This window comes from Odontesthes bonariensis, chromosome 11 (genome assembly GCF_027942865.1).
Source record: "Odontesthes bonariensis isolate fOdoBon6 chromosome 11, fOdoBon6.hap1, whole genome shotgun sequence".
Classification (NCBI taxonomy): domain Eukaryota; kingdom Metazoa; phylum Chordata; class Actinopteri; order Atheriniformes; family Atherinopsidae; genus Odontesthes; species Odontesthes bonariensis.
Genome location: NC_134516.1, coordinates 7170103 through 7196064, shown reverse-complemented (window position 1 = coordinate 7196064; position 25962 = coordinate 7170103). Strand labels below are relative to the sequence as shown.

The window sequence follows — 25962 nt, the reverse complement described above, 5'->3', positions numbered from 1 at the left end:
ACCAAATCCATCCATCCATCCATCCATCCATCCATCCATCCATCCATCCATCCATCCATCCACCCACCCTCTACCTAATCCATCATCCATCCATCCATCCATCCATCCATCCACCCTCTACCAAATCCATCCATTCATCCATCCATCCATCCATCATCCATCCTCTACCAAATCCATCCATCCATCCATCCATCCATCCATCCATCCTTCCATCATCCATCCTCTACCAAATCCATCCATCCATCCACCCTCTACCTAATCCATCATCCATCCATCCATCCATCCATCCATCCATCCATCCATCCATCCATCCACCCTCTACCAAATCCATCCATTCATCCATCCATCCATCCATCCTCTACCAAATCCATCCATCATCCATCCATCATCCATCCATCCATCCATCCTCTACCAAATCCATCCATCATCCATCCATCATCCATCCATCCATCCTCTACCAAATCCATCCATCATCCATCCATCCATCCATCATCCATCCTCTACCAAATCCATCCATCCATCCATCCATCCATCCATCCATCCTCTACCAAATCCATCCATCATCCATCCATCCATCCATCATCCATCCTCTACCAAATCCATCCATTCATCCATCCATCCATCCATCCTCTACCAAATCCATCCATCATCCATCCATCATCCATCCATCCATCCTCTACCAAATCCATCCATCATCCATCCATCCATCCATCATCCATCCTCTACCAAATCCATCCATCCATCCATCCATCCATCCATCCATCCATCCATCCATCCATCCATCCATCCATCCACCCTCTACCTAATCCATCTATCCATCCATCCATCCATCCATCCATCCATCCATCCATCCATCCATCCATCCATCCATCCATCCTCTACCAAATCCATCCATCCATCCATCCACCCTCTACCTAATCCATCATCCATCCATCCATCCATCCATCCATCCACCCTCTATCAAATCCATCCATTCATCCATCCATCCATCCATCCATCCTCTACCAAATCCATCCATCATCCATCCATCATCCATCCTCTACCAAATCCATCCATCCATCCATCCATCCATCCATCCTCTACCTAATCCATCTATCCATCCATCCATCCATCCATCCATCCATCCACCCTCTACCTAATCCATCCATCCATCCATCCACCCTCTACCTAATCCATCTATCCATCCATCCATCCATCCATCCATCCTCTACCAAATCCATCCATCATCTACCAAATCCATCCTCCATCCATCATCCATCCATCCATTCATCCATCCATCCATCCATCCATCCATCCATCCATCCACCCTCTACCAAATCCATCCATCCTCTACCAAATCCATCCTCCATCCATCCATCCATCCATTCATCCGTACATCCATCCATCCATTCATCCGTACATCCATCCATCATCCATCCATCATCCATCCTCTACCAAATCCATCCATCCATCCATCATCCATCCTCTACCAAATCCATCCATCCATCCATCCATCCATCCATCCATCCACCCTCTACCTAATCCATCTATCCATCCATCCATCCATCCATCCATCCATCCATCCTTCCATCAAATCCATCCATCCATCCATCCATCCATCCATCCATCAAATCCATCCATCCATCCATCCATCCACCCTCTACCTAATCCATCTTCCATCCATCCATCCATCATCCATCCTCTACCAAATCCATCCATCCATCCATCCATCCATCCATCCATCCATCCATCCATCCATCCACCCTCTACCTAATCCATCTATCCATCCATCCATCCATCCATCCATCCATCCATCCATCCATTCATCCATCCACCCTCTACCAAATCCATCCATCATGTACCAAATTCATCCTCCATCCATTCATCTATCCATCCATCATCCATCCATCCATTCATCCGTACATCCATCCATCCATCCTCTACCTAATCCATCTATCCATCCATCCATCCGTCCATCCACCCTCTACCTAATCCATCCATCCATCCATCCATCCATCCATCCATCCATCCATCCTCTACCAAATCCATCCATCCATCCATCCTCTACCTAATCCATCCATCCATCAATCCTCTACCAAATCCATCCATCATCTACCTAATCCATCCATCCATCCATCCATCCATCCAGCCACCCTCTACCTAATCCATCATCCATCTATCCATCCTCTACCTAGTCCATCCATCCATCATCTACCAAACCAATCCATCCATCCATTCAGCTGCAGAACCACCTGAATAGTTTCTCAGTATCAGAGCTAAATTATAAAGAGAAAACCTGCTCTGTCCGACTATAAATCACAGTTATATAATATATTATATTATTATATATAATAATATGTAAACGTTGTATTTCAGCCGCTTCCTGACACTTTTGCTGACTTTAGTGTTTTAAATAACTTAATTAGCGTGTTGTTACCATCTAATCCAAGATGAAATTCTTCATGACGGGGTTTTCTGACATACAGCAGCACACTGATGAATGATGAATGATGGGTAAAATGCAGAGGAAGACGAGCCTTTAAGGGAGGATATATTTGCAGCATTAAGAGTGTTCAGAGTGCTAAAGAAAACAGAGATGGTGTCAGCGCTCGGAGCAGAGTCTCGCTGCATGGCGCCCCCCCCACCCTGCGTTCACAGCATTAGGTAATGATGACAGTTAAATTGTAGGTCAGCACTGCTCATGCCTGACTGGCCAGCTTGCCAGTATTTTCCTTTCAGCGACAGCCACTGACCCTGAAGAATAACAGAGGAGGCTGAATGGGGTGGGGATGAATGGATTCCTGCTGGGGTTGGCCATCTCTGGGGCTGACCGAGGCAGAACTCGACCTTATTTTATTCATTATTGCGCTCTTCCTCACTCCTGCCCTCTTTGCGGCCCATTCCCCCCATATCACTCGTTATCTCAGAGCTTGTTTTTATCTCCTTAAACCCCATCACGTTGGGAAAAACAGGCGAAAACACACAGAAAACGATGCTGAAAGAGGCAGAAACGAGGAGGCCCGAGAGGTTAGTGCCCTATTTATATCGCACAAGCTTCAGGTTCTGCCTCCTTTGGCAGAGACCGCGAGCTTGTGGCCGAGTTAACAACGCCGGCCTGTTCTGCCGGGTCACAACAACATGATTTCAGAGATTTAAAGTTCGCACCAACCGACTGCTGAGTGGGCGAAAAAAAAATCGATTCATGTACATATCGCGATTTTTTTTATGGGATGATTTTAAAAATCGATTCTTCTCCCCTGAATCGATTATATTACGTCAAATCGTCACATTAAGTTATGTTAAAACGAGCCCACATTTGTGCTGTGTGGACATTTCAATTCATTTTGTAACTGTAAACTTTAAAAAATGCCTCTGTTTGTCTCAGTTGAAATAAATGTCAGCTGCTGGACTGACTGACACAGACTGATGTGCATTGTTTATGGGAACGACTTTCATTCTAGAAGTGTATGATTCAACTTGTTTGTTTTTTAAGGAGGAAGAAAATTGCAATTACTGATTATATCGAATCGCAATTATCAAGAATTGTGACAGTTGGCGCTGAAATCAGCCCGAACTGTGAGCACTTTTAAATCCAGGTTAAAAACATTTCTCTTTCCATGGGCTTATGGTTGAGTTTATATCTTTCTTTTCCCCCTCTTCTTTGATTGCTTTTAACTGTGTTTTTAATTTTTATTCTCTTTTTTTTCTCTTTAAATTGCTGCTTTATGCTGTTCTTTTAAATGCCTTGTCTTTATGTAAAGCACTTTGAGTTGCCTGTGGTATGAAATGCGCTGTATGAATAAAGATGCCTTGCCTTACAATCGAATCGTGACCAAAGCATATCGTCCCACCCCTACTGCTGAGGTCTCATTGCTTGAAAAATGATCTGGACCAGGGATACCCCACATCCAGTGCATCATTAGCAGAACTTTTGAAGGGATCCGTTTCATCTGAATCAGGCGAGTTGAAGCAGAGAAACAGCTAAAAGCTGCAGGACGGCGGACCTCCAGGCCCGGATGGGGGCGTCCCTGGTCCGGACCTTTAATTTGAGCTCTTAGGATTGCGTCCTCGCTGCTCTGTCATTGATGGAAAGAATCGAGCTGAACCAGCTTAAAGGGATAGTTCGCCTCTTTTGACATGAAGCTGTATGACATCCCATATCAGCAACATCATTTATGAACATCTTCTTACCCCCTGCTGCGTCCTGTGAGCAGTTCCAGCCTCGTATCACTGCCGCCTGCCGACAGCCGCGCCTGTTACGGTGTTTACTGCTCGGTCTGCACAGCAGGCAGTGATACGAAGGGAGAGAAAATAGGGCCAAGCGATTGTGAGGTCTGACTTTTTCTGGATGAACGATTTTGTGATGCAAATGTATTACTCTGTTGAACGCATATTGTTTTGAGAAGCAAGGCGCTTTATTTTTTAAACCCCAGCCAACTAGCCGGACTACCTTCATCAACACCAAAACGAGGCTGGAACTCTGCTCACAGGACGCAGCAGGGGGTAAGAAGATGTTCAGAAATGATGTTGCTGATATGGGATGTTACACAGCTTCATGTCAAAAGAGGCGAACTATCCCTTTAATAATCAACCTAAATGAGTAACAACCTGTAACAGGTAACCACGGCGTAGCCCCTAATTAACTGTGTGTGTGTGCGAGCAGCAAAGGTTATTTCCTGCATGCCCACGCTGCGCTGCAGCACAACTCCTCTCCCAAACCGACCCGCCTCCCCCTCGTCTTATTTACATGTCACGTCCGGTCGCATCATCACAGTGTACACTGAGCTCCGCGCCGGCCCGAGGCATTTGTGTGCCGACTTGGAACAAAAAAAAAAATCCATTTTCCTGACAGTGAAAGAGAACAGCAAAGAGCCGGGAGGCTGAAGGTCCCGCAGGCCCTGATCTGTTGATGTTCACTGATGTTTGGGGGTTAGAGTCCAGACCAAACAGAGACGAATGAGGAGGGACGGGCGAAAGTAGCTCGCCATCGGACGCGGGGCCGAGCGTTAGCTATGCTGTCATGGAACATGGAGATGTGATGAAGTGTGGGGAACCAGTAGGGCTGAACGATATGGACAAAATTTCATATCTCGATACGATACGACTTCAGTGGGTTCAGTGAAAACTGAGCATTTTTCTGAAAAATAAAAAACATAATACAAAAGAAGGACGTCTGCATTCACGGATATAGTAATCAACCGCTTATATAGATCAAAAGGCTTGGGACAGAATCATTTCTATACAAATGCTGTTTAAATAATTTGTTTATAGTAATCAAGAAATCCGCTTATAGTGTTCATTTTTGGCCATTTTGTGAATGTAAACATGTGCCAAAATAATTTTAAAACTACGTGTAGCTCTTTTATTTTTTACTCCCTTGATTCCTTTCTGGACGTCTGCTTCTGCCTCGCTAGCTAACGTAACGAGTTGACACCGGGCAGCAAGCGCGCGAATCATGGCTGGAAAAAGGAAGTAATTTTCTCTGAATGAAAGACGTAGTCTCCTCCATAGACATAATATATGGTCATATATTATGGTCATCTATGGTCTCCTCGAGGCGTATGACAAATGACCAAAAACGAGCCAACGAGATGCTGCGGCGAAGCTTGGCATTCCTCAGGTGCTTTTCCCGGGCGCCGTCGTTTTCTTTCTCCGTCGTTAGCATTCATGACTGTCTCTCGTTGCTTATTTAGACTACACAAAGTAGCCTGAGGAATGCCAAGCTTCGCCGCAGCATCTCAGCTTGCTGCCCGGTGTCAACTCGTTACGTTAGCTAGCGAGGCAGAAGCAGACGTCCAGAAAGGAATCAAGGGGGTAAAAAATAAAATAGCAAAAAAAATAAAGTAATACAAATTCGGTTTTAGTAATCAACCGCTTATAGTGTTCAAATTGGCTCTAAACCAACGTGATCACTGTAAGCGGTTTCCACTGTATTGCAAATAATGGAGAATGACTTATTTTGACTAAATCCGTCGAAAGCGCAGATTCTGCACCGGCCTTATCTTCTGCACTCATGTTTCCCTTTTTAATTTCCCCGCTGTGAATGCAGTTTGTGTGTCTCCGTCTCCCTCGCTCGCTCCCTCGGATGTTTGTCATTGGCTGAGTTCAGCTCTACATAAGGGCGAGCGTAAAAATGATGTTTGCGACTGCCTGAGCTGCACATGCGGGGGAAATATATCGTTGCATTTGCAATTCAGTGGAAACCGCTTACAGTGATCACGTTGGTCCAGAGCCAATTTGAACACTATAAGCGGTTGATTACTAAAACCGAATTTGTATTACTTTATTTTTTTTGCTATTTTATTTTTTACCCCCTTGATTCCTTTCTGGACGTCTGCTTCTGCCTCGCTAGCTAACGTAATGAGTTGACACCGGGCAGCAAGCCGAGATGCTGCGGGGAAGCTTGGCGTTCCTCAGGCTACCTTGTGTAGTCTAACTAAGCAACGAGAGACGGTCATGAATGCTAACGACGGAGAAAGAAAACGACGGCGCCCGGGAAAAGCACCTGAGGAATGCCAAGCTTCGCCGCAGCATCTCGTTTTTGGTAATTTGTCATACGCCTCGAGGAGACCATAGATGACCATAATATATGACCATATATTATGTCTATGGAGGAGACTACGTCTTTCATTCAGAGAAAATGACTTCCTTTTTCCAGCCATGATTCGCGCGCTTGCTGCCCGGTGTCAACTCGTTAGCTAGCGAGGCAGAAGCAGACGTCCAGAAAGGAATCAAGGGAGTAAAAAATAAAAGAGCTACACGTAGTTTTAAAATTATTTTGGCACATGTTTACATTCATAAAATGGCCAAAAATGAACATTATAAGCGGATTTCTTGATTACTATAAACAAATTATTTAAACAGCATTTGTATAGAAATGATTCTGTCCCAAGCCTTTTGATCTATATAAGCGGTTGATTACTATATCCGTGACCACTAGAAGCGGTTTCCACTGTATTAATATCTTGAATGTTCATATCTAGATATTGATACCATAATGATATATCGTTCAGCCCTAGTAACCAGGGTGTATTTTGGAGATATGAAGCCAGGCTTACCTTGGAGTCTGCTGCGGGCATGAAGACGCCGTAGGCCGCCCGGCCGCCCTGCGGCTGCGACAGAGCCAGCAGCTGCTCCAGCTCCAGGGCGGCGCTCTGAGGCGGTGCGCTCTGAGGCGGTGCGCTCTGAGGCGGTGCGCTCTGAGGCGGTGCGCTCTGAGGCGGTGCGCTCTGAGGCGGTGCGCTCTGAGGCGGTGCGACCCGAGTCTGCGGCTGCTTGTGGTGCAGCTGGACGGGCCGGAAACCCTGATGGAGGGAGACGCTGTACTCCAGCTGACCGACCTGCGCGGGGAGCGGGAAGGCCGAGTGTCCGTTTGGGATGAGAGATCCGTTTGTGGTCGATGTGAGCTGGAAGCCGGGCGGCGCCCGGTGCTCGCTGCCTAACTGCTGCAGCTGCCACTGCGGGGCGTTCAGGAGCCTGTGCTCGCCGTTCAGCTGTGCGCCGTGCGGGGCGTTCAGGAGCCTGTGCTCGCCGTTCAGCTGTGCGCCGTGCGGGGGGGCGTTCAGGAGCCTGTGCTCGCCGTTCAGCTGTGCGGCGTGCGGGGCGTTCAGGAGCCTGTGCTCGCCGTTCAGCTGTGCGGCGTGCGGGGCGTTCAGGAGCCTGTGCTCGCCGTTCAGCTGTGCGGCGTGCGGGGCGTTCAGGAGCCTGTGCTCGCCGTTCAGCTGTGCGGCGTGCGGGTGCTGATGGGCGTAGCTGCTGGGATGAGGGTGGAGCTCCGCTGTCAGCGCCCAGTGGTTGTGGGGAACCCCCGTCAGGTCGCTGGCGGCTGCAGGAAGTGAGACGGGCTGACTCTGCCCCGGCTGGCCGCCGCCGGCGTGCTGCAACATCTGCTGCGACAGCTGCAGGATGGGCGGAGCCGGGGGCAGACACGCCTGCTGGGGCGCACCGTGGGCTGGTGGATGGTTGGGTGGGCGGCTCACAGGCTCCTCCCGCTCGGTCTCCAGAGAGTCGTGGATGTAGGACAGGATCTCGTTGTTGGTGAGGAGGTCGGTGAGGGTGGGGATGTGGTTGGGGTCCAGCTCCACCTGCATCATCCTCTCGTCCAGCAGCAGCAGCTCCAGGTCCTCGGCGTTCAGGCCCAGGTTCTCCAGGGCGCTGAAGAGCTCGCTGTTGGAACACGTCTCCCCGCCGTCCAGAGACAGAGAGTCCAAGGTGGCGAGCAGCGGGTCGAAGCCGTTCCAGCTGCCGCCTCCCAGCGAGCCCTCGGGTCCGTCGGGTCCGTCGGGTCCGTCGGCCTTGTTGCAGACGCCGGCCTGACAGGACGCCTTCGGCTCTGGATCCGGCTGGCAGACGTACACCGACTCGTCCTGGCTCATCAGCGCCCCCAGCAGCGACTTCGGGTTCAGCTCCTCCGAGCAGCTCTTCTCCACTTTGCCCTTCTTGGACTTGCTGCCTTTGGCTTTGCCCTGAAAGGAGTCGGGGAAGCCGTGCAGGGGGTAACCCGTCTGGTAGAGGAGGGCCTCCCCGGTGGCGAAGGTGAAGGGCAGGTGCATGGAGCGCTTCCTCAGGTGCTCCCCTCCTTCCTCCTCCCTGTGGACCAGCAGATCAAAGTCTGACCAAGTATATTTGTCTCATTTCTCATCAAAATATCTCATTACACTTAATATCAGACACAACTGCCTAACAAGCACCATTTCAGCCAGATATAGGGACTTGTTTGAAGACAATACATCTGGAATATCTTGTTAAATGAAAAAGTTTTGAGTCACATATCATGAGAAACAAGCTTTTTTCTTTCATTTGAAGAGGTTTTTAAGCTAATTTCAAGATCACTTTTAACTCAAAAGTCCCAAATATCACATATTATTTCAAGAAATCTGGACAAGCCGATTTTCACTAGTTCCACTGGCAGATTTTTTTGCTTATTTCAAGCAAAAACGTCTTTTATTTGTTGTTTTTCTTACTTATTTTTGGAGAGGCATTTTTTCCAGTGCACAGGCAGCCAATCAGCAGTCAGATAAACAACGAAATGTACTTTTCCCACATACTTACATAAAATTCAGAAACGTTTTATCAGAATAATCACTAGGTCAGAGTCCACAGCCGCATCTGCCCCTTTATTTTCCAAATCAAAGATATTGTCCATTTACAACATTGACACTATGGAAACATGTATATTTGTCCGGTATCAGGGACACACGCTTCCATCTCATTTCCAACAATACTTTAAAAAAAACTAAAACATTCACTCCCGAACAACTGGACAATCTAAGCTGCTTCACATCCCGCTCTGTTGTACCAGAGCAGTTTTCCATCACATATAAAGGTAAAACAAAGAGCTCTCCCTCCCTACCCGTCTATAAAAGGAAACTAAAAGATCACCTGTTCTCTGTGGGACTGTCTTAATACTTTTTCTTCTCTTTTTTGTTTATTGTTGCCATTGCAATTTAGTCTTTTGATTTATCGTAATTTATTTCTTGATTCATTGCTTGATTATTGATTTTTGTGATGTTGTTTTTATTCTTTGGTTTGTTTTTTTTCTCTCTCATTAATCCATTTGTTGTTTTATCCTGATAAGATACATTTAGTTTTGTTTATTTATCTTAATGGTGAGGTTCTCGATAAGCCCTCCGAAGGGTTTCTAACCTCTGCAGCACTGATTCATTGCAGCTTATCATTTATTATCTATTGTATATATATTTATTTATTTTCTATTTCTTTCTTTTATGTGATATACTCTTGTTTGTAATGTTTTATTAAAGTGCAAACAAACAATAAATAAACAACTAGAAAGAGCTGTTCCTGCGAAACAGCAGTGAGAATGCTTATGAGCTGAATGGGGATAGCTGACCATGCTAAAAAAGCTGAAAATAGTTAAATTTTAGCAATAAAAACGGTTGCTGAGGTATTGGTTGAAGGAATTTTGTGATTTTTGTGAATTACCAAACTTAACATTGGAGTTAGTCAGAGAATTTGAGAGGTTGATCTCGGTTCAAGGCTCATAGCTGAAACTCTGTAAATGTGAGCTCTTCAGTAGTTACATTGGCTGAAAGAGGACAATGTTTCCTACATTTTACTGTATAATTTGTTTCTCTAAGTTAAACTGTATAACATTTAGAGGAATTTGTTTGAAAAAACTGAAAATTTTTAAACTTATCAGCACGCACTCAGCTGTGTGCTCATTCATAAAAATCAAGAAGGAGCAAAATGTTCATGTTTTTGAAACTGTCATATTTAAAGATGAACTGAAACGAATCTTCATCTATCATTCAAATGAAATTTTTGTCTTTTTCTAAAACCATCAATCCAACTTGAACTAAATTTTCCGGGCATAACTTGTTAAAACGGCCATTTAAAAGTGTGAATTATGTGGCCTTTGGTGTGAAATTGGCCACGTGACCGTGACGTCATAGGGTTGACTCCCTTATTTGCTAGTATGGCTGGCTGCGATAATAACATACATTTGATGGACTTATATCTCATAAAGGAAACAAAATTCTGATACAAACATCAGCAGGTCGAAAGAACACACCTCTAACATTATGTGGAAAAACTTTCGTTGAATTTAAGCCACACAAATCGATTTAATATCTATATTGTAGAGGCTCTCTGCACCTCCCGTATGGGTAATGGAAATGAAAGAAAGTTACCATTTTCAGCACAGGATCGGCGGCACAAAACAGCCATCGCTCCTACTACACGCTGATTATTATTAAGATGTTATCAATCAAATGACACAATAATGTATGTTTGCTGTGGTAAACTGGAAAAGATTTGAACATGCCGGTTTCGCAGATATGGCATTCTGCTGCGCTGTCTTTGACACGTTGAAACCTGACGAAGTGGCACTTTTGAAATCCAGCCACTTAAAAAAAACGTATGTGATAATAACATGGTTTTAATGTAAGCTTAATAAACAATGGCGTGGATTAACGGGTCGGAGATCCTCCAGTGCGCGGCCCCGTCTGCGGATCCTCACGGGTCGGCGGCAGGGAGATGGGCACCCGGCCTCGGCACGACTGACAGCAGCCATCGGTAGGACTGATCCACGGAGCCTCGGATGTCGTAGCCGGCGCAATCACGGGAGAGACCAGACAGCAGATGGCGAGCGTTGTTGGTGGAGGGCAAAGCCAGGTGGGCTTTCACCCGGCATTCACTCCACCTCTCTTTCCACGTCTTCTGCGACGGCTGTTGCGTGGCAACCGACCAGGTAGATGCCATAGGTAAGAGGGTACAGAAGCCAAAACAGGTGGCGGTGGCTTTGTCTGATCGTTGACGTGATCGATATTATGTCCACAGAATCTCTGATTTTCAAGAGACTCTGGCGATCATAGTAATGAAAACGATAAAAACATGACAAAACACAAAAAAAAGCTAGCAGAGGTAGACGGCCAGCCACTCACAACGGCGCTAAATTCTAGCTGGATATGTGTGCAGACCGAAGAGCAGACCGAGCAGTCCCCTGCTTCCGAGCAGCAAACACCGTAACAGGTGCAGCTATCGGCAGGCAGCAGCAGGCAGTGATGCGATCCACCGTGCTCTTGTCTTTGCCTTCTCCTTGTCAGCCTCAGTTCCAGTATTTTTTAGTTTGGGAAACATGTGCAGAGAGATGCCTTCAGTGAAGCTGCTATTTTTGCAACTAACACCATTTGGCCCTCCAGCAACACAATATTTTCCACCGTGCTTTGATGTCTTAGCCATAGACGGCGCCATTACAGTTAGACTACCAGAACTTCTGTGTCAACCCTATGACGTCACGCATAAAAAAATGAATTCGCACAAAAAGACAAAGTGTGGCTCCTTTTGAGCCCGTTTTAACATGACTTCCCGGATAAATTATTATCCAGACAATATCTCATTTTAATCGCAAGGCTTGGAACCTTTAGAATCAGCAGCAAAAACTGTGAAATTCCAACAATTAAAATTCGTTTCATAAGTCCTTTAAAAATTGGCTGAAGATTTGAAATAACTGAAACAATTGGTAATAGCTGAATGTCTTGTGACTCATTTACAGTTTGAATGGCGTCTCTAGCTGAAAGCATGCAGAAATAGTTAGGTTGGAAAGAGGAAGATGATTTGGAAGAGCTGAAAGCAGTTTCCATTCATTTGAATGATGGGAAAATTTGAATAAAAGTTGAATATCTTAAAAAGTGTAAAAGTTAAAAACACCAACAATGATAGCAGGAATCTGCTGAAAGAGCTGAACGTTTTGATACCAAAATTGTAGAAATAGCTGAAAGTATGCAGGAGTAGTTAGGTGCTGAAAACTGCCGGCATAATAATAATAAAGAGAAACAGGAACTTAATAGCGAGAATGCCTTAAAGCATTCTCACTATTAAGCATAAAACATGCAGGGCGGTTCAGAAACACTCACACCAAAGGCCTCTGGGTGGCGATGATGTAGTCCGGCTTGCCGCTCTTGTAGACGAGCCGGGCGTTGGACTGGACCCACTTCCATTTGTTGTCCTTGGTGAGCAGCCTGAAGACGGTGAGGCCGCTCTCGCCCGTCTTTATCACTGCAATCACACGATCAGATGACACGTTGGAGGCTCTGCGGCGTGCACGCACCCACACTGCACGTGCTCAGCCAGCCGTGCTGACGGCCACTTTAGCCACATGCACGCGTTACACGTCCTGTTTGCACACATGATGCTGCACACACAGATCCCTCGCCTCTGATGGATCGAGTCATTTACCTTCTAAGCCTGATGGTTTAATCCACAACCAAACAAAATGGCTTCCTGTGACCCGATTAAACCCGCCAGCAGCAGAGTTTCAGCGTCAGTTGAACTGCTTTTACACCGAGCTGAAAACCAAACAGGAGAAACGAGTCTTTGCTGCATATTTTCGGCAGTGAGAGCCACAAGCTGCCGACCTTTAAAGCGAACTGTGCTGAGGCTTCGTCACATATTAAGAGGGTCCAGCTGACGCCCCGGTTAAATATGCCCTGCTGCTTCAGAGTGTTCAGGTTTGGGGTTTCTCTGACTTTGGTTTCTTTGTTTGGTTTAATTGATGAGTCACTGTTTGCCTGAGCTGTGGTTTCCCATTCTGTCTCAGTCTGTTTTCCCATTTCCTGCCTTCTGCAGCTCCTTTGCTTTAAATAAAGTCACCAGTTCAGTTTGCTGTTCTGCACTTGATTATTTTGAGTATCTTTCAGTGTATTTTCTTGTTGTATCGGTTTCCAGTAATCAAAATGTAATCATTTAGAGCATTACTCTTCTTTGCCCTATTAAAACAATATATTTTCCAGCTCATATCATGCATGAGTCGTTAGTATAGTGAGATTTAAAGGCTACTCCTGTTTCCTGTGCTATAAAAGGAGGCTCTGTAGCTCCTTTCCTTCAAATTTACAGAATTAAAACGGCTCTTATCGGGGCTTTTGGTTTTGGCTCTTGGATCTCAGACTCACTACCTTTTAACCTTGGTTAAAATTCTTCAAAATCTACCTGCAGCCTGCTTTGTCCCACACTTTGGTCCTCACACATCTGCTGTGTGAAGCCTCCTCTGTTTGGGTTAGTTAAGCCCGATCACTCAGAGGCACAGAGGGCCGGCTGCACTGTGAGGGTGTGTATGTTATTCTTCCTTTAAGGGCCAGTTAAGGGGGAACACTGTGCAGATGCTCCAACGCGGAGACATGATTAACGCTCATTAATCATCACAGAATCCAGCTGCAGCTGTTCGGCTCGCTGTGAAAGCAGAACCACGACCGCAGCCCCCAACTCTGCTGTTTTATCCCAACTCTGTGGTGATGATCACACCTGGAGCACCTGCTGACAGCTGATAACAGCTCAGAACAGCTCATAACATGCTAATAACAGCTGATAACAGCTCAGAACATGCTAATAACAGCTGATAACAGCTCAGAACAGCTCATAACATGCTAATAACAGCTGTGAATAGCTCATAATAGCTGATAACATGCTAATAACAGCTGATAACAGCTCAGAACATGCTAATAACAGCTGATAACAGCTCAGAACATGCTAATAACAGCTGATAACAGCTCAGAACGGCTCATAACATGCTAATAACAGCTGTGAATAGCTCATAATAGCTGATAACATGCTAATAACAGCTGATAACAGCTCAGAACATGCTAATAACAGCTGATAACAGCTCAGAACAGCTCATAACATGCTAATAACAGCTGATAACAGCTCAGAACATGCTAATAACAGCTGATAACAGCTCAGAACAGCTCATAACATGCTAATAACAGCTGTGAATAGCTCATAATAGCTGATAACATGCTAATAACAGCTGATAATAGCTCATAACATGCTAATAAAATGCTAATAACAGCTCATAACATGCTAATAACAGCTGATAATAGCTCATAATAGCTGATAACAGCTCATAAAATGCTAATAACAGCTGATAATAGCTCATAACATGCTAATAAAATGCTAATAACAGCTGATAACAGCTCATAACATGCTAATAACATGCTAATAACGCACTAATAAAAGCTCATAACAGCTAAAAAGAGCTCATAACAGTTAATGACAGCTCATAATAGCTCATAATAGCTAATAACAGCTGATTACAGCTCACAGCTCCACTATGAGTCTGAGAAGCTTCCTTTAAGCTTACACAAAAGCAATCAGCTTCGTGCTCCGGGAGAAAGTGTTCTCATTGCTCTGTTACACATTGAACTGAAGAAAAACTAATCTAAAGGAATAACAGAAGGTTCATTTTTAAGTGCAAACACTTCATTTAGTGGAACTTCAAATCTTAACAAACACAGAAGAAGTCCAGAAGTCTTGATCCAGCCCTCATTTCTTTATGTATTTCCAGTAAAACCGGATCAAAACTGTGGAAACTGAACCAGGAGTGGACTGAAAACTATTGATCAAGTTCACTTTAGAAGATTAGAAGAAAGTCTGGCTGCTTGGGAGGAAAATCTGAAGCAATGAGGGCTGGATCAGGACCTTTAGTTTCCGTCCGCTCAGCATTATCTGAACGGGGATCATTATCACTGTTATTATCATCAGTTCTTCTTTTGTTTTTCTTTCCTCGGGATGCAGATTTGACTCCACAGAACTCATTAAAGAGGAAACTTTCTCGCTGCTTATCATTAACATTCCAGGTTGTGACGGGCTCATCAGATCACGCTCTGCACGCTTGTATCCGTGCGTTAAATGTTTCCAAACGCACATGCATACATTTTGTGCTTGACTTCATACGGATAATGTATGTATTTGTGTGTGTGTGTGTGAGCGTATCTGGTGGCGGCGTGGCAGGCGTTCCGGGCGCCATGGCAACAAATAACCGGGTCATCCGGTACACGAGCTAAGTAGGACACTTGAGACCACCTCAGCCTGAAAGCCCGCTGTGTTTGTGCTATGGACGCGGCGTTGAGCCAAACGTGAGACGTGGGACACAGACGGCTGAGAAAAGGCCTTCAGGTCGGGTCTGAACGGGACAGATTTACAGATTTACACCTTAAAAGTGCATCAATCCAGCAGAGAATCAGCACAACGACGACAGTAACGCCCCCTTCCCTCGCATTTCCACCCCAGTCATTTGCACCGGTAAGCCTTCAGACCGAGGCGTGCTTCATGAGGTATGAACTGAGCCGTGTGGGTCGCTGGGCAACAGTGGCGGCGGCTGCTTACTTCGGACGTGATTTTCGGCGCAGTACAGCATGTCGGCGGCGTGGATGAACTGGTACCCCGAGCCTCGCACCCTCAGCTCTGCCTCGGTGTAGCCCAGAACTATTTTACCCCTGAACATGCAGGAAAAAAAACCACTCAGTTAGAAACAAGCCCAACACACACAGAGAGCAAAACTGTGAGCGCCGCCGCTACGCACTTAGCGTCACACGCCATGGGCGTGAAGTCCAGCTTGTGCTTGGTCCTGAAGATCATGTTCTTGGTCCGGATTTCCAGGATGGCCGGAGGCTGGAGGGGCGTGGCGATGGCGAACAGGGCGAGCTGCGGCGGGCTGCTGTCGCAGCGCTGGCGGCTCTGACCGTGCAGGAACTTCAGCCTGCCCTGGATGTTCAGCGGCTGAGAGGAATTCAGTTAATCACATCACTCTGTCATCAAAGCGGAGGTATCAACATCTTTTATTGAGAAAGCAGCAAAGAAGGAAAACAGTCATGTATTCTTTATCATTTCGTCTGAGTAAGTGCAGCTGCTTCTCAGCCCGTCGAGCAGCATCAGTCCTATTTATCCTGCTGGGTAATGTAGAGAGCAGAATATACTGTAAACACGCCGGCTGCAGCCATGTCTGACTAACAGCCCCCCCGGTTACACGCCCCCCGGTCACCTGACCGCACGCCGCTTCGCTCATCAAATTCTCATGTGCTGTAACGTTCCACCAGACTAATGCGACTCTTTGCTGTCGACCCACGCCCATCATCCTGGGTTTATGGCATTTGGTGAGAGGATCCACAGGAAGAACAGCAGAAGCTGGAGGTGGAACTGCACTTAAACTTCTTAAACGTCTCACGGAAAACAAACAAAAACCGAAGAAATAACCAGAAGCTGAAGGAGATTAAACCAGAAAAACCAGAGCGAGTGGACACACGACTGACAGGAAAACCGGACTACTGACGTCCATTTTCTACACCCGCTGGATCCGTCGGGCGGGTCGCGGGGAGGGGGGCGGAGCCTATCCCAGCGGTCGGACGAGTGACGTAAGAAACAAAATCACAAATCAGGAGACCCGACGAGAACTGAAAGTAATAAAAAGCCACGAGAAGCAGGACAAAACCAAACCAAAGTCCACAACAATTCATCAGGAAAAGAGGGTGAATTCTTCTACGTGTTGTTACCGTGGCAACAGTGGCTCTGCCTTTTTGTGCCCTCCCCCCCCCCCCCCCTTTGCTGCACACTGAACTGACCGAGGATAACGAACCAGAGCCAGAGCCAGAACCAGGTGGCAGTGTCTCATGCTGAATAAAGTCAGAAAGCCTGCGTGTGAAGCTGAAACACCTTCCCTGGTCTCACACTGTGGCATCTCATGTGAAGACCCCCCCCCCCTCCACTGCTAGCTGTGGCTAACTGACCTCGGTGGGTTTAAGAGCCCACGGCCGTGGTGTCAGGAATCCAGCCCTGAATAGCAGGAGGGATTACGCACAACAAAGCCACAGCGACCCGCGGACAGAGGCAGAAACCTGGCTTACTGCTCACGCAAACGCCCTGGGAGGGAGGATGGAGACGGGAAGGAACCCTGAAACCCGCCCAGCCTCTCAGCTCTGAGCCCATGGGCGGAGCCACACACCTGCTGATGCTACATCTGCATAGTTTAAAGTCTCTGCTGTTGGAAAATATCCACCGGCTCGGTCTCCATTCGTTTGATTTACAGAGACACAAAACTGTGAGCCGAATCTTCACATTTCCAAAGCTGAAACCGTCAGAAACGAGCATTTAAACTGGATCTTCTGTAGTTCCCCATCAGCGGCAGCGGCCCTGACTCAGCAGGTTTCTGGGCTCCGGTCTCCTGGGGGCGGTGGGAGGATTAAGGCTCTTTTCCCCACGACCCCAAGGTTCTCTTAAGGCGGATTATGGGAGTGAACGGTGGCCTCTGATGGCTGAGGGCCTGAGGTGGCACGCCACAGTGCCAGCAGCACGAACAGGACGCTCATTCAACAGAGAAAGTGGCGTTAAAAACACGAAGATCCACATTTATCTGTGGACTCCAGCCTCCAGCGGGAAAGGCCGGAGGTCTCACATGTCTCAGGCTGTGTTCGAAACCACATACTACATACTGCATACTTCCATACTGCATACTACATACTTCCATACTGCATACTACATACTTCCAGTCTGCATACTTCCATACTGCATACTACATACTTCCATACTGCATACTACATACTTCCAGTCTGCATACTTCCATACTGCATACTGCATACTACATACTTCCAGTCTGCATACTTCCATACTGCATACTGCATACTACATACTTCCAGTCTGCATACTTCCATTCTGCATACTACATACTTCCAGTCTGCAAACTTCCATTCTGCATACTACATACTGCATACTACATACTTCCATTCTGCATACTGCATACTACATACTTCCATACTGCATACTACATACTTCCATTCTGCATACTTCCATACTGCATACTACATACTACATACTTCCATTCTGCATACTGCATACTACATACTTCCATACTGCATACTTCCATTCTGCATACTACATACTTCCATACTGCATACTACATACTTCCATTCTGCATACTTCCATACTACATACTTCCATACTGCATACTGCATACTTCCATACTGCATACTACATACTTCCATTCTGCATACTGCATACTACATACTTCCAGTCTGCATACTTCCATTCTGCATACTACATACTTCCAGTCTGCATACTTCCATTCTGTATACTACATACTTCCATTCTGCATACTGCATACGACATACTTCCATACTGCATACTACATACTTCCATTCTGCATACTTCCATACTGCATACTACATACTTCCATTCTGCATACTGCATACTACATACTTCCATTCTGCATACTACATACTTCCATACTGCATACTACATACTTCCATTCTGCATACTTCCATACTACATACTTCCATACTGCATACTGCATACTTCCATACTACATACTTCCATTCTGCATACTGCATACTACATACTTCCAGTCTGCATACTTCCATTCTGCATACTACATACTTCCAGTCTGCATACTTCCATTCTGCATACTACATACTGCATACTACATACTTCCATTCTGCATACTGCATACTACATACTTCCATACTGCATACTACATACTTCCATTCTGCATACTACATACTACATACTTCCATTCTGCATACTGCATACTACATACTTCCATGCTGCATACTACATACTTCCATACTGCATACTTCCATGCTGCATACTACATACTTCCATACTGCATACTACATACTTCCATTCTGCATACTTCCATACTACATACTTCCATACTGCATACTGCATACTGCATACTACATACTTCCATTCTGCATACTGCATACTACATACTTCCATACTGCATACTTCCATACTGCGTACTACATACTGCATACTTCCATACTGCATACTACATACTTCCATTCTGCATACTACATACTTCCATTCTGCATACTACATACTTCCATACTGCATACTACAAACTGCATACTTCCATACTGCATACTTCCATTCTGCATACTACATACTTCCATTCTGCATACTACATACTGCATACTTCCATACTGCATACTGCATACTACATTCTTCCATATATCCATACTGCATACTACATACTTCCATTCTGCATACTTCCATACTGCATACTACATACTACATACTTCCATTCTGCATACTACATACATCCATACTGCCTACTACATACTTCCATACTGCATACTACATACTGCATACTGCAAACTTCCATACTGCATACTACATACTACATACTTCCATTCTGCATACTTCCATACTGCATACTGCATACTACATACTACATACTTCCAGTCTGCATACTTCCATTCTGCATACTACATACTTCCAGTCTGCATACTTCCATTCTGCATACTACATACTGCATACTACATACTTCCATTCTGCATACTTCCATACTGCATACTGCATACTACATACTTCCAGTCTGCATACTTCCATACTGCATACTGCATACTACATACTTCCAGTCTGCATACTTCCATTCTGCATACTACATACTTCCAGTCTGCATACTTCCATACTGCATACTGCATACTACATACTTCCAGTCTGCATACTTCCATTCTGCATACTACATACTTCCAGTCTGCATACTTCCATTCTGCATACTACATACTGCATACTACATACTTCCATTCTGCATACTGCATACTACATACTTCCATACTGCATACTACATACTTCCATTCTGCATACTTCCATACTGCATACTACATACTTCCATTCTGCATACTGCATACTACATACTTCCATACTGCATACTTCCATTCTGCATACTACATACTTCCATACTGCATACTTCCATGCTGCATACTACATACTTCCATACTGCATACTACATACTTCCATTCTGCATACTTCCATACTACATACTTCCATACTGCATACTTCCATACTGCATACTACATACTTCCATTCTGCATACTGCATACTGCATACTTCCATACTGCATACTACATACTTCCATACTGCATACTACATACTGCATACTTCCATACTGCATACTACATACTTCCATACTGCATACTTCCATTCTGCATACTACATACTTCCATTCTGCATACTACATACTTCCATACTGCATACTACAAACTGCATACTTCCATACTGCATACTTCCATTCTGCATACTACATACTTCCATTCTGCATACTACATACTGCATACTTCCATACTGCATACTGCATACTACATTCTTCCATACTGCATACTACATACTTCCATTCTGCATACTTCCATACTGCATACTACATAATACATACTTCCATTCTGCATACTACATACTTCCATACTGCATACTACAAACTACATACTTTCATACTGCATACTTCCATACTGCATACTTCCATTCTGCATACTACATACTTCCAGTCTGCATACTTCCATTCTGCATACTACATACTTCCATTCTGCATACTACATACTGCATACTACATACTTCCATTCTGCATACTTCCATACTGCATACTGCATACTACATACTTCCAGTCTGCATACTTCCATACTGCATACTGCATACTACATACTTCCAGTCTGCATACTTCCATTCTGCATACTACATACTTCCAGTCTGCATACTGCATACTACATACTTCCAGTCTGCATACTTCCATTCTGCATACTACATACTGCATACTACATACTTCCATTCTGCATACTGCATACTACATACTTCCATACTGCATACTACATACTTCCATTCTGCATACTGCATACTACATACTTCCATACTGCATACTTCCATTCTGCATACTACATACTTCCATACTGCATACTTCCATGCTGCATACTACATACTTCCATACTGCATACTACATACTTCCATTCTGCATACTTCCATACTACATACTTCCATAATGCATACTGCATACTTCCATACTGCATACTACATACTTCCATTCTGCATACTGCATACTACATACTTCCATACTGCATACTACATACTTCCATACTGCATACTGCATACTACATACTACATACTTCCAGTCTGCATACTTCCATTCTGCATACTACATACTTCCAGTCTGCATACTTCCATTCTGCATACTACATACTGCATACTACATACTTCCATTCTGCATTCTTCCATACTGCATACTGCATACTACATACTTCCAGTCTGCATACTTCCATACTGCATACTGCATACTACATACTTCCAGTCTGCATACTTCCATTCTGCATACTACATACTTCCAGTCTGCATACTTCCATACTGCATACTGCATACTACATACTTCCAGTCTGCATACTTCCATTCTGCATACTACATACTTCCAGTCTGCATACTTCCATTCTGCATACTACATACTGCATACTACATACTTCCATTCTGCATACTGCATACTACATACTTCCATACTGCATACTACATACTTCCATTCTGCATACTACATACTGCATACTTCCATACTGCATACTACATACTTCCATACTGCATACTTCCATTCTGCATACTACATACTTCCATTCTGCATACTACATACTTCCATACTGCATACTACAAACTGCATACTTCCATACTGCATACTTCCATTCTGCATACTACATACTTCCATTCTGCATACTACATACTGCATACTTCCATACTGCATACTACATTCTTCCATACTGCATACTACATACTTCCATTCTGCATACTTCCATACTGCATACTACATAATACATACTTCCATTCTGCATACTACATACTTCCATACTGCATACTACAAACTACATACTTCCATACTGCATACTTCCATACTGTATACTTCCATTCTGCATACTACATACTTCCAGTCTGCATACTTCCATTCTGCATACTACATACTTCCATTCTGCATACTACATACTGCATACTACATACTTCCATTCTGCATACTTCCATACTGCATACTGCATACTACATACTTCCAGTCTGCATACTTCCATACTGCATACTACATACTTCCAGTCTGCATACTACATACTTCCAGTCTGCATACTTCCATACTGCATACTGCATACTACATACTTCCAGTCTGCATACTTCCATTCTGCATACTACATACTGCATACTACATACTTCCATTCTGCATACTGCATACTACATACTTCCATACTGCATACTACATACTTCCATTCTGCATACTGCATACTACATACTTCCATACTGCATACTTCCATGCTGCATACTACATACTTCCATACTGCATACTACATACTTCCATTCTGCATACTTCCATACTACATACTTCCATACTGCATACTGCATACTTCCATACTGCATACTACATACTTCCATTCTGCATACTGCATACTACATACTTCCATACTGCATACTACATACTTCCATACTGCATACTACATACTGCATACTTCCATACTGCATACTACATACTTCCATACTGCATACTTCCATTCTGCATACTACATACTTCCAGTCTGCATACTTCCATACTGCATACTGCATACTACATACTTCCAGTCTGCATACTTCCATTCTGCATACTACATACTGCATACTACATACTTCCATTCTGCATACTGCATACTACATACTTCCATACTGCATACTACATACTTCCATTCTGCATACTTCCATACTGCATACTACATACTTCCATTCTGCATACTGCATACTACATACTTCCATACTGCATACTTCCATTCTGCATACTACATACTTCCATACTGCATACTTCCATGCTGCATACTACATACTTCCATACTGCATACTACATACTTCCATTCTGCATACTTCCATACTACATACTTCCATACTGCATACTGCATACTTCCATACTGCATACTACATACTTCCATTCTGCATACTGCATACTACATACTTCCATACTGCATACTACATACTGCATACTTCCATACTGCATACTACATACTTCCATACTGCATACTTCCATTCTGCATACTACATACTTCCATTCTGCATACTACATACTTCCATACTGCATACTACAAACTGCATACTTCCATACTGCATACTTCCATTCTGCATACTACATACTTCCATTCTGCATACTACATACTGCATACTTCCATACTGCATACTACATACTTCCATACTGCATACTTCCATTCTGCATACTACATACTTCCATTCTGCATACTACATACTTCCATACTGCATACTACAAACTGCATACTTCCATACTGCATACTTCCATTCTGCATACTACATACTTCCATTCTGCATACTACATACTGCATACTTCCATACTGCATACTGCATACTACATTCTTCCATACTGCATACTACATACTTCCATTCTGCATACTTCCATACTGCATACTACATACTACATACTTCCATTCTGCATACTACATACTTCCATACTGCATACTACAAACTACATACTTCCATACTGCATACTTCCATACTGCATACTTCCATTCTGCATACTACATACTTCCATTCTGCATACTACATTCTTCCATACTGCATACTACATACTTCCATTCTGCATACTTCCATACTGCATACTACATACTTCCATTCTGCATACTTCCATACTGCATACTACATACTTCCATTCTGCATACTACATACTTCCATACTGCATACTACAAACTACATACTTCCATACTGCATACTTCCATACTGCGTACTTCCATTCTGCATACTACATACTTCCATTCTGCATACTACATACTTCCATACTGCATACTACATACTGCATACTACATACTTCCATACTGCATACTTCCATTCTGCATACTACATACTTCCATTCTGCATACTACATACTTCCATTCTGCATACTACATACTATATACTTCCATACTGCATACTACATACTTCCATACTGCATACTACATACTTGCATACTGCATACTCATCGATCAGACAGTAAGCAGAGCGTTTACCCACAATGCATTTTGCTCCTGCCCGAGCCGAAATCAGCCGGCCTGAAGCTGATTTCGCTTAAGCTCTAAACTCTGTAAACTTTAGCAACATTTGAAACATTTTCAGGTGAGAAAGTAGTCGTTTAGATCCCCAACGTGTTGAAAACCTGACAAAATTCCGGCTATTTACAATTTTGTTCCCACGAATTCGGCGCTACTAAAGCTAGCCGCAGTGAGCAACGCACTTCCGGTTATTTTCACAAAATAAAATACCCGTTACCTTTTATCATAGGGAAAGCCATTACGATACAATTGGTGCTTTTGTTTTGAAAACAGGAAGTGAACCTGCCCTCGTTGTAGCTAGCTTGAAACTGCCGTTTTGACAGGAAATGACGATCGGCGACGTCACGTTACGTTGCATCTTGGGTAGTTTGAGTATGAGTAGTAACCTCATGGTGCATACCCAACATTTCGGAGAATCTAGTATGCATCCGGGAACTTCTCGCTTACTCAAACTCGCATACTAACTCAAAAAGTTAGTATGATTAGTAGGAGAAGTATGCGGTTTGGAACACAGCCTCAGCCTTACCAGGAAGCCGGAGGAATTGTCCAACAGGCAGCGGAAGCGGCAGACGAAGCCTCTCTCCAGGAAGGACGAGTTTTCAGGCGGCAGCTGGTCGGGGGTGTAGCTCACCAGGCAGGAAGGGGTCGGCACCGCCTCGCCACCTGAACACGTGGGAGCAAATTTTGTTAATATTTCTGCTGCGATGTGTGCGAAGGCCTGGAGGACGAGCTGACCTGGAGGTGTTGCTGTGCGTGTGAGCCTCACCTGATTCAGAACGACAGGTGTGTGAACGCTACAGTAAGAGCATCTGTGACCTCGGGCCCGTGCTCTGTGTTAGTTAAAGTGTGAGTGTGTGTGCACTTTCACATTCAGACCGCCTCTCAGGAGGCTTTACCTCCTCTCGCCTCGCCCTGACCTCACATTCAGGAGGAAAAACAATGTCTGAGGCTCTTAAGCTCAAGCGTCTGCTGAGATGTTTGGCTTTAGTTCTGAGTGAGCGTCTTCAGGGAACAGACCTGCTGCATCTGTGGGGGGTCCCGGGCAGGCCGGGGGGTCGAGGGCCCAGTGCAGGTTCCTCCTGAACTCCTGCTGGTCTTCGGTGTGGATCAGCTCAAACACACTCTGGTGCATCACGTCGGTCTGACGGGGGAACACCAAATCAAATCAAATCAAATTTATTTGTATAGCACATTTCATGTACAAACAGTTCAAAGTGCTTCACATAAAATAAAAGCATTGCAGCAGGGAGTGGAAGAAGCATTAAAAATACATAAAAGAATATAAAGAGAAACAAATAAAATCATTGAAATGAATTTAAAAACCAGCAACAGTCCAGATAAGTTCAAAGATATCGTGCAGATTTCATGCATAGACACATGAGAACAGAAATGTTTTTAACCTGGATTTAAAAATGTCTCCATTTGGTGAAAGTTTAATCTCCACTGGCAGTTTGTTCCACTTGTTTGCAGCATAACAGCTAAATGCTGCTTCTCCATGTTTAGTCTGGACTCTGGACTGGACCAGCTGACCTGAGTCCTTGGATCTAAGAGCTCTGCTGGCTTTATATTCTCTGAACAGATCACAGATTGTAAACCATCAGCAGGCTTTTAAAATCCCCACAGGACAACGCTTTCAGTCTGCAGCCGTCAGCTACACTATAACGAGTTGCTGTATATTTACGGTGGATTCGTATCCGACTGTATTTGACAATAACTGTAAAACACTGTTGAATATTCATCCCTCTCATGTAATTTAACAGTTAAATCAGTCATTTAACAATACCAGTAGATAACTGTATGTTGAATATTGATGAATTGCTGTCCAAATCCAAAATACGTTATTATACTGTTAAATAAATAACAGTAGTTGCACTGTAAAATAACTGCAACACCTAAACTGTAAAGAATTTCCCTGTAAAATTAT

The 25962-nt window shown here is 44.4% G+C and overlaps 1 protein-coding gene across 1 annotated transcript in view; it reads right to left on the bottom strand.

Moving 5' to 3' along the window:
* The window catches only part of LOC142391538 (aryl hydrocarbon receptor-like), a 44971-nt gene that overhangs the window by 2178 nt on the left and 16831 nt on the right, over nucleotides 1-25962 (bottom strand). The window contains exons 5-10 of the mRNA XM_075477373.1: nucleotides 25056-25179; nucleotides 24565-24701; nucleotides 15794-15990; nucleotides 15598-15707; nucleotides 12354-12495; nucleotides 7038-8568 (exon numbers count right to left, since the gene is read on the bottom strand). Coding sequence (XP_075333488.1) covers nucleotides 7038-8568; nucleotides 12354-12495; nucleotides 15598-15707; nucleotides 15794-15990; nucleotides 24565-24701; nucleotides 25056-25179 — 2241 coding nt within the window. The remainder of the gene's footprint in view (nucleotides 1-7037; nucleotides 8569-12353; nucleotides 12496-15597; nucleotides 15708-15793; nucleotides 15991-24564; nucleotides 24702-25055; nucleotides 25180-25962) is intronic.